General features: G+C 40.6%; 1 protein-coding gene across 1 annotated transcript; it reads right to left on the reverse strand.

The window, feature by feature from the left end:
- Window positions 1–1297: 1297 nt before the first annotated feature.
- LOC143151669 (neuropeptides capa receptor-like) lies at window positions 1298–7659 on the reverse strand. The gene is made up of 6 exons (XM_076321019.1): window positions 7386–7659; window positions 4630–4720; window positions 4343–4539; window positions 3478–3714; window positions 2090–2435; window positions 1298–1370 (listed from the first exon to the last, which is right to left on the reverse strand). The coding sequence occupies exons 1-6, from the start codon at window positions 7657–7659 to the stop codon at window positions 1298–1300; spliced, it is 1218 nt and encodes a 405-aa protein (XP_076177134.1).
- Between the last annotated feature and the right edge of the window lie 2923 nt (window positions 7660–10582).

The raw sequence follows: 10582 nt of genomic DNA on the forward strand, positions 1-10582 counted from the left end.
TAATATGTTTAAAACGATAAGTACGGTGATTTACCACGATACAAAATCTGGATGACTCGATCAGCACGCAGCATCGCAAATTATCTGATCCATATCGCAAAGTTTTGCTTAAACGTTTCTTGTTGAAATCTTTCTCGTTGAAGAATCATTTATTCGCAACGGAGAAACACAAATATTAAGAATATATCGCAAGATATTGATAAATACACATATTGCGCGTTGCGTAACGTATTAAATATATTCTTCGTTTCCAATATTCAATTATAGAAGACGAATTTATATTGTACAAAAAAAAACACTTTGTTCGATATTTTCTTAGATGTTTCATCTACGAGATGATATCTTCCCTCTCCAATACTGTAAGACTCATTGGTCTTGAGATAACATTAAATTTGCAAATTCAATTTGAGAGAAGATTTGATGTATTTTTCACCACTCGTCGAGACGAGAAAAGACTATCGATGAAGATCTGCGTAAAGATTTTATCATTAATTTTTATCGTTAACTTGTTTGCGAAGTTTTGAGCGTTTAAGGCGCTTCCGGGATTCGCGAGCTAAGAAAGAGTGGTAAGTGGTAAGTTTTTGGCAATAAAAAATGAATCCAATCAAATTCTTCGTTCGAATTTTAAAATCGATGTATTTTTCCTGCGAATTTGGTATAATTTTCTAAATAGAAGATCTGTATGTTTGTAAAACGATACGAAGGGAAATGTGAACATGTATATAGGTCAGTGTATATTTTACAATCTAAAAGGTTGTTTTTACACGTGTCGACGTTTAATAAATTCATAGTCATAGTCAGTGCATCGATAACACTGTGATTTGCTATTCTAACTGAGGTTTGTATTGGTCTTGCACAATATTTGTCGGTACGCGACAGCGCATAAATTTAAAAAATATCAAGTTCGTAGCATAATATCCCGAACTCGTTTAAACAACACATACGACTATTGATAATTTCGATGATCATTTCCGTTAACAAGACAGACAGTTTCGAATTCCATAGAATTTCTCTACGTCTCTAATTTAATAACTTGTTAACACGTCTATTCCGTTGATCGCTCGATAATCTCTTTCTGGCTGGAAATATCGACCAGAGTTCGCGACAACGAGTCCTCTGCTAGCTGTTCAACATGGGAAATTATTTTCATTCAATAGCGTACGATATTTTTATGAAAAAAATCTTTATCCGATACATTAAACCCGGTTATACGACTCACCGTGCAATTTATACGAAGGAGACTCTCATCTTATATTTAGTGCCGCTCCTCTTAAAATGTTCGTAACTATTTCAAGCGTCAAAGTACTTGAGACGTTCGGTGTCTTCGATCGATCCTGGCACGCATGTGAAGCCCAGTTTTTCCACGAGTCCTAAGCCCAGTAAGAACTTCGGGACACATAAACCCTTTCTCTTGACAGGATAAGTCAGGGGATTAGAATCCTGTTTCGCTCGAAAGGGTACTACTCGGTGTCTTATCAGTTTACAGCGTGCGATGCTTTCGAGATAACATTGTTATAAATTAATGCGACCTTGTTCGTTTCTATTTTTCTCTTTCTAAGATATCAAACGGTTCAATTATCCGCAGACGCGTTTGCCGTTTCAGTGATCGTTTCGTTGTGATCAACGATCAGATACGTGTCTCGTTCGACGAGATTTCAACCTTATCGAACGTCTGGTATCTCACTCGTCCGTTCTTTGCATGCACGAGAAGCGACGATTTCTTTGGTACCCGTGGTAAAGGTTCACCGGTGATTTCGTCGATATCTTTATCGTTTATCGACGAATCGTTCTTGCCCGCGATACATCGTTTTTCCCTCTCCCCGTCGTTCGATCGCAATTGATCCGCCGCGCGCGAACCGCTTTCGGCTCGAGTCGACGCATTCTCTCTGTACCCCAAAGAAAATCACAAAACGTGATGTTTACTCGTGTCCTTCGCGCGGATAGAAGCTAAGTTCGTATATACCGACCGGTTCGTATGAACCGGCCGTGAAAATTAAATTCGACGAGAAAACAAAGGAGGAACTCGAACGGAGAGGCTGTCAAACGCAGGGAATAAACGATCGACAAATTAACAAGCGTTTTGGCTTACTTGATGCTACGCGAGTGTCTCCTTCCGCGAAACACCTGGTATACCGTTCTGGGTCCACCACCGTAAGCCATACTCGAGTCTCTCGTGCTGCTGAGGTCGACCCTTGTAATGGAGGGCCTGCTTGGATAGCAGCAAAGTGTCTCCTTGAAAGCGCCTCGATACTTCGCGCTCATCACGTTATACAGAATTGGATTTATGGTCGTGGTGATGTAGTAGAGACAACCGCTGACTAGGTACAGCCATTGATTCACGTCGGCGAACATTGGAACTCGATCTCGATATACGTACAACAGTCGCTGAGCGTGGAACGGTGCCCAGCAGATGAAAAATAATGTCACGACGGCACCTGTGGAACGAAATCATCGATTTCCTTTTCGCGGACGCTTCGGAGTCATTGCCACCGTCTATCGTGATAAAAAAAAAAAAGAAAACATCGGACGCCACGCGATTAATGCAGCGATACTCCTCTGTTATCGAATAAAAAACCAAACGGTATTATCGATGAATAAATCGACACCGCTTTTGACTCGAGTTCTCAGCTTGCGATGTTAAGGTTCCAAAACGTCCTCGAAAGTGTTGTTGCATATATGCGATTCGATACAACGAACGAGATCAATTTTTGTCGTATTCCACACATCGTGGAATACGATGTGTAACGCGTTCTGCTCCGAAATTAAATACAGTACACGGCTGTGAAATAAATATCGACAGATTACGGTTAAATTTCGGATCCACTAAAATGTCAAAGCCGATTTTACGTCCTAGTTTTCAATCGCTCGTTCGGTTATGTATTTGCAAATAGGTGTTCCTCGGTACTCGGTAGAAAATTTTGATCGAATTCTACTCGCGAACCGGTTTTACAATTTTTTCGCTTTCAAATCCGTCAATGCTTCGATTAACGGACGAATGGAAACTTAGACGAATAAAAGCGAAATCGAGGGAAAAATTCGATAGAATTGAGTAGAAGTAAAGACGTCTTTGAACGCGCGAGAACGTGCCCACCGGAAGTTTGCTCTTGGTGTCGCCTATTATGAACGAGGATGACTTATACGGAATTTTAACGTTTCTAACGAATCGAAGCATCGACTCCTTCGTAAATTTTTAAACACGTTCATCGGCTCCTTTGTAAATTTTTAAACACGTTCATCGGCTCCTTCGTAAATTTTTAAACACGTTCATCGGTGTTTCATCGGTTTTGAACACGTTCATCGTGTATCATTCGCGTGAAATAGTACGTGCCGTCTAATGAATCGGAAAAACCCTCGCCATAGAATGGACACGCGACAAGATCGATACATTTACAGAAACGATACTGGTTACTCGATCACCTAAACGGGGAACGAAAAATGAAAGGAAACAGCCACTTTAATTAACGTTTGGACATTTACTCAGCACCCGAACGATGGTTTTCCGTGACTGAGCTTGCCTAGTCTCTCCGTGAACGGATCCCTCAACGGTGTGCTCGAGGCTGCTGGTTTGTATTCGAAAGCCCATCCGTGCGTACAGCACCGCTATAAACGCCATCGGTAGAAAGAAGAACAAGAAACAACTAAGTTCGTACAACGGGAATTCGGGTAGGTTCTTCATCGCGCAAATCGCCGATTCTTCCAAGTATCCTTTGGATTCTGAAATGCAAAAGTGTGATATAAAACGCGTTCGACGTTATTGGGAAGGAAACCGCGCGTTACGCAAAAGGCCATACGTTCTGAGCGCCAACGCGAGCAATCGATGAGAAAAGTGAACCGTCTCGGAGTCACTGAGACGAAACGTTTAACGTCTGTGTACGCGCGTTTACATAATATCTATCTACAAGCATCCTCGGTAACGTCTGTATCGATGTTGCAAGTGAAATTACCGCGAAGTGGTTTTTAATCGGTGTAACGTTACTTCGCATGGGAATGTGGGAATGCAAACTTTTCTCGTTACGTGTAAATGTAATTTAGCCACCGGGGAGTTGTTCCAATTCCTATTCCACGAAACTTCTAACGAAACACGCCACTTCGTATGTAGCGACTGCCCGATAAAAAGATGAGAGGGTTTAATATTCGCGATTAAGAAGTTTCGTTCGTACGCAAATAATCAAACGCACAGAAAAGGAAGTACTCGCCGAAACGGTCAGGGAATGTGAAACTGCTCCTCCTAATTAATGTTCGATGTTAAGTTCGACAACGACCACGGGTTACACGTTTATCGTACGAGCACTGGAAACCTCGATACACGGAAACTAGCAGTGAAATTTAAGCAGAAACTCACCCAGCGGATACTCGATGTAATTGACAGTGGTGTAAACAGCGAATGGCAAGGCGAAAATAAAAGCTATCAACCATGCAGCCAAGATAAATCGTATAGGGACCTTCACTCCGCTCGCGTAACGACGAAGCGGATGATAGATCGCCAAATACCTTTCTAATGAGAATGCCACTATCGTCAATACCGACACGTACGAGGACCTTCAACATGGAAAAGGACACGATTCTTTTAAAGTGTAATTTTTTTTCGGATCCAGCGTTTTCCTGTACGGTAATGTTACATCGACTTACAATTCGGAGAAGTACGCTCGTAATTTGCATATTACTAATCCCCATTTCCATGGATACTGTTCCCAAAGTACACTCAACTCCGTGGGTATACCTGAACAAAAATCGAAAGACTTTTATAGTTTAGAACAGAATCGATTCGAACGAAAATGTTGTTCGATACCGTACACGCGCGTTTCTTGAAAATTACCTCTTTTTAGACGAAATCGAGTTGTTGAAGCAAAGAATGTGTTACAATAAAATATATACGTAGTTGTTAAATCAATTAAGGTGTTCGTACGCAGCTAGCGGCTGACACATCTCCTAATAAATAGGGTAAATTTTTCCTAAATGCAAGCGTACGCACGCAAGCAGGATATGTAATGTGTCGTTCAAAAAATATTACATTTTTCGTTGGCAAACGGCGCATACATATATTCGTGTATCGAACGTTCGTCTCCCGAATGTAAAATAAATAACCGTACGTGCACCGACTTTCAATAGCAATAGCTGTTCGGAGGAACTTTTATCGCATACAAAAATAGATGCTGACAATAATTGTATAATGGAAGAATGATGTAACGTGACACGGTATAAATTGTTGGTATAAATTGTTTACGTGTCCTTTCGATGATCTGCACGATAAAGTTTCGCGAAAAGTCGTTTCTCCATAATTTAACGATGAACGGAGAAATAGAAGAAAGTACGATAATTTCGCGTTTGCATTTGCTTCTGAAAAAAAAAATCGCATTCGAGCTTTCGTTTCGCTTTTTAGCACCTATGAAATTTCGTTCAAACTTCGTCGATTCAAAGCCGTCGGGACGTTTCGCGAATTCAATCGTCGCGTCGATTGAAAGTATTCTACAAAATAGCGGCTTCGAAGAACAAAACGATCGAATCAGTGTACGCAATTTAACAATAAGGCTGCTTTCGATGCAAATAAATCCATTCAGCGGAATCGCAATCCAACACTCGGTACAAGTGAGATATCGCAACGAGTAACACGATACCCTTCGTTACATCGAGAAATATCGAACAAGCCATTAGTCGGCAATTAACGTTTGATTCGTGACGATCCTGCAAATATTGACTCGTAAGATACAGCCCTGCATAAAGTTACGAACTAAATAAACCAATTAATCGGTTCCCGGTGCAACGTAGGTGCCGCATCTATAAATGATCCGATTGTTTTTACTCGATCACCATTTTCGAAAACGAAACCAAACTCGATAAAACTCGTCGGTTCGATTCTCTTATCTACGGTTCTCGAAATGCCCCCAGCTAACGCATCGCATAATTCACCGCTGTCGCCACGGAAAGAAATTGTTCGAACCTTTGCTATTCGAAGAGCAATCGTGCCCGTACAATTTTCAACACACCGATTGAAAACCCACGCGATACATTACATTTTCCACTATTTCTCCTTTCCCGTATCAAGATTCATTTTTGTCGTGCTTCGAGATGTACCCGCGAAAACGTAAAATTTAGATGGGCGAGGAAATACGACGCATGCATACGTAAGAACGCAGTTCCTGTATCCCAGAATCACGTACTTGAACGACTTCCGTCTACCCATAAAACGCGTCTCTTTTCATTTTTTCGATCCATTCCGATCGTACCCGACCTAGTTGTTAATTAATCACGAACGCAAAGAAATGAGACGATTATTTCTTTCGATCGTCGAACGGTTCAAAGAGTTTGTCAATTTTGATACAGCTGGAAACAATTCGAGGATTAAAATGGAAACAATGTGGAATCTAACGAGTTTGAATGTTGCCTGGAACACGTATCCTTTTCTCCAAATGCACGTCTTTTATCACGCGTACTACTGTAAACTTACAAAGTGCATATTTTCCTGTATCCACCGTCGTATTTTCACGACATTGAATCTTCTACCCCCAAGAAATATGCATTTTCCGCTCGGAAATCAAAGCACGAGTGTTATGTGCGTAAAGTTGTAACTTCGAATAAAATTTCGTCTCTGTAGAACGTACTTTCTACTGTGTTTACTTTGACGACATCCGAATCATTTTTCGATAATCATTTTCGCGAACCTCGCAAATATCGCGTATTGAAACTTTGAAAGGAAACTTCGTCGAATAGAGTATTAATATCTGCGAGATGCGCGAACGAATATTCGAACAGCAGATTCTCGTGATTAAATTCTAAAAGCTTCGCTAAAAACAGGTTCAAAAGTAGAGAGAAAAGCACATGGCTGCTCAATACGTCGATGATCGATTTTAATAAAAAACTTTGACATTGCTCGAAGCATCGAAAGAACTTGTAATCATAATTGCAACATTACTGGTACGCGTTTCTTATACTCGTATTTACTCTTACTTCTAATTCATCGAATCAGCTAACTCTTCTTCAGGATGCTTATTATTGTTTACTAACGATCAGTGCATTTGTAGAGTAGATTTACACCGATTAACATCCACGTACACAATTTGGTTGCTCGTGTACGATATAAAACAACGTTTCGCACAACGGACGAGGAAATTGTCGGTTTTGTTTTCGTTTTCGTAATTTATCTACCCTCGACGAAATCAATTAATCATCGTAAAAAATATCTCCCGATAGTCAGTTCTATTATCCAACAAACGTTTAAGAATTATCATCTGCAACGGTTTAAAATGATGATCAAAATGCATTGTGTCTTTAGTGAAATAGTCGTTTGTTCTTAAAGAAATTTTTGGCGAATAAGACTGACACAAACTACATGGAATATATACGTATGTATGGGTAGTATAATAATTAACGAGCACGTGTAAACTCACCCAATATTAAAAGCAACAAATCGGACACCGCCAAATTGAACAAGTAACAGTTTGTCGCCGTGTGCATATTAGGGTGCTTTCTGATGACGATGCAAGTAGCTATATTGCCAACGAAACCAGTTACGAAGATAACGACGTAGACTAAAGTAACAGGCAACACCATTATTAGGGGCAAGTACTTGAGGCCCAGAACTTTGTTCAGAAATGCCGATTCGTTTAGATACGTATGGTCGCTAATGTTTTCCAAATACAAATATTCGTCCGAAATATTCATCCTTCGCGAGTCTTGGTCACCTTTCGAAGCGAAAATTGATCACTTTTGCTCCGTACCTTTCAGCTCGCGCAATAAAAGTTTATCTTCGCTTCGAAAACAACAGTCATTTTTCCTGTCGATGGCTTTTCGTTTAATATCGCGCGAAACAATCATTCGGTAAGTTACACCAAACATTCTACCTCGTAATTTTGTTTCTCGATGATATCGCGCCGTTTTCGATAAACAATTTACCCGTTACCGATCTGCGCCGAGATCGTCCGTACTTGGATCGCGTCACAAATGGATAAACATAAATTTTCAAGTCGCAAGTGTTTCGCGACTCCACTCGTCGATATTACTTGTATCCCGAAACCGAGAGGTAAACTCGACAGTTCACTGCTTGGCAAACCGTGGACAAGTGACGTCTCTCGAGTGTGCTGCTTTTCACCTTCGCACCACGCGCCCATCCACTACGCATCCAACCCTCAACTTTAACCCCCGCGTACTCGATGCGAATATTCGACAAGTAAAATCGAGACCACCCTGCGAAACGAAACGATTCGAACTATTTCGATGGCAACTTCAACGGCGTGATTACGAGAGGGATCTACTTACTTAAATACGCATACTTTGCGCGCTGTGTACAGCCCCGTTAACTCTGCTCGTAGAAACTTCTTAACGTAGCGACATCCAGGCCTGAATTGAATTAAACGACGGTTTAACATCGCTATTGGCTTCGACTTGTTGCTTATCCGCCTCAACGTCGAGAGTACTCAAAGCGACGATCTAAAACAATTACTTGTAAATCATTTTTTTCACGCAACCGTTACAGAGAGCGTACATCGTTCTTGATTCGTATTCCGATATTTTTATTACGTTTCAACGTATACGATTTAACGCGCGATGCGACGCAAATATTTCAGTAGATTTACCGTTCAAATTGCCGGCGCGATACAGTATCGATGCACATTTGCATTATTTCGGTCGAGAACTTCCGATCCCAAGACTCTCCGTATCTCTTTCGTAATCTTAAATTCCCATTATGTCGCGCAATCGCTCACGAATCTTGTTCTCGATCTTTGTCTTCGCGATCTCGTCTCAGATTTTCATTCATTCGTGTACCGTCTACGTTACGAAAGAATTTCTCATTGCGCGAAAACTTTTGACACTTCTTTATTGTCCGACGATGCACCATCAACCAAGAAGTGCACCATTTGTTTCCCCCGTCGAGGAGTCAAGGTTTTCCGCAATAGATATTCGGCCATTTCACCGCGACTATAGAACGGGTATTCGAGGATTTTCTTCGGCGCGTGTATCTGGTGAAAATGACAAAGCCCAAGATCCTCTTCGAACACGGGAAGGAATTCCACTGGCTCGGCGTACCCGTCGATGATTAAAATTATCGTGCCGAGAGTAAAAATGTAGAGAAAGAACTGAAAATTATTTCATAGATCTAGTAGAACTACACCGTGTAAATTCTCAAGTTGAATTTCAAGCTCGTAACTAAATATCATAGATCGTTAACAAAATGGAAATGATCCTTGTCTCCAGAATTCAGATCCAAGATTGATCTTCTCTTTCGTCGACTTTTACAACCGCGGGAAACGATAACACGTTTTACTCGAGCAACGTTACAACGTTATTCGTGAAATCTTTCGTAATACGATTGCACGACGAATGAACGTGGACAAAAACGGAAACTTTGGGCGCAAACGTGATCGTTTTCTCGACGTCTACGTACACCTTTACCTTCGACGTCTTCCGACCGAGCACCGACATAATACCGTTACGTTCTTTTACGTTTTTGTCCTTATTCAGTCTACGAAGAAGCTTTCAGACGATAAACATTGGATTAGAAAACGTTGCGTCTGAAAAGGAAAGAGGAAAATCAATAGGACCGCGCAATCTAGAGAACATACACGAATCTACTGCTATCGCTATCTTTCGAGATACGAATTATTACCCATTGCAATGATTTTTCTCCTCTTAATTGGGCGAAAATTTGTCGAAGAATGCATTCGTATACGGACGAGACAGACTCGATCGCTATCAAGATAATCAGTTCTGCGAGACAATTTAAAGATTTCAGAAAATCAAACACCATCGTTTTCACTTTCTCCGAATACTTTTTCCAACATTCTATCGTCGACGATAGAATATTGTGAAAATATATTAGACGGTTATACAGAATTTAGGTTACACTTTTCATTTTGACGAAAGGAACAAAGGAACTGGCGGTGCCGGCACGTATTCATTTGTTCGGTCTGGAAATTAATCCACAAATTTGTTATCCGGTAAATTGATAGTATTGACTTCACTTTGCGAAAATAGAGTTTCTTCGTTAGTGCCGATGGAAAACCTGACCGAGCGAGATAAATGAATTGCGTAACAAGGTAGTCAATAAATGAAACACTATAGTAATACCGTTTTCTCGAACACAGAACCCATTGTAATGGCTTTAAAAACTTTTCCCTACGCTTTCGCAAACTTCGACGTTAATACTATTACCGTTTACATTTTTCAATCGAAAGTTGCTACTTTTCTTTCGGAAAATAGCATCGAATGGGAATTTTTAGAACGCCGAGACTATATCCGGGCACAGTTAAAAATATTTATAACAGTTTCGTCAAAGAGGTACACAGCACCTTTGAAGAGCATAGTTAATACACTGTTAATGATATTCAAGCGCTTTGATGCAAAGTCTCTAGCTAACGACTGTTTTAGGCTAAACGATTCGTAGAGCTCGTATTGCTGGTCAGTTTTTGAAAATAATTGAAAACCCAAAGAAGACGGGAAAATAAAAATAATGTTTCTGCTCGCAAGTAGGTATATGTGTACTCATTTAGTCCGAAAGTTTACCATATTCATGGAATACGTATCTGCATGAAATTTCCTCGCCGAAATGCATATCATCTCGGTAAAATCTTACGCGATTGCAATGTGT

Source organism: Ptiloglossa arizonensis, chromosome 9 (genome assembly GCF_051014685.1).
Source record: "Ptiloglossa arizonensis isolate GNS036 chromosome 9, iyPtiAriz1_principal, whole genome shotgun sequence".
Classification (NCBI taxonomy): domain Eukaryota; kingdom Metazoa; phylum Arthropoda; class Insecta; order Hymenoptera; family Colletidae; genus Ptiloglossa; species Ptiloglossa arizonensis.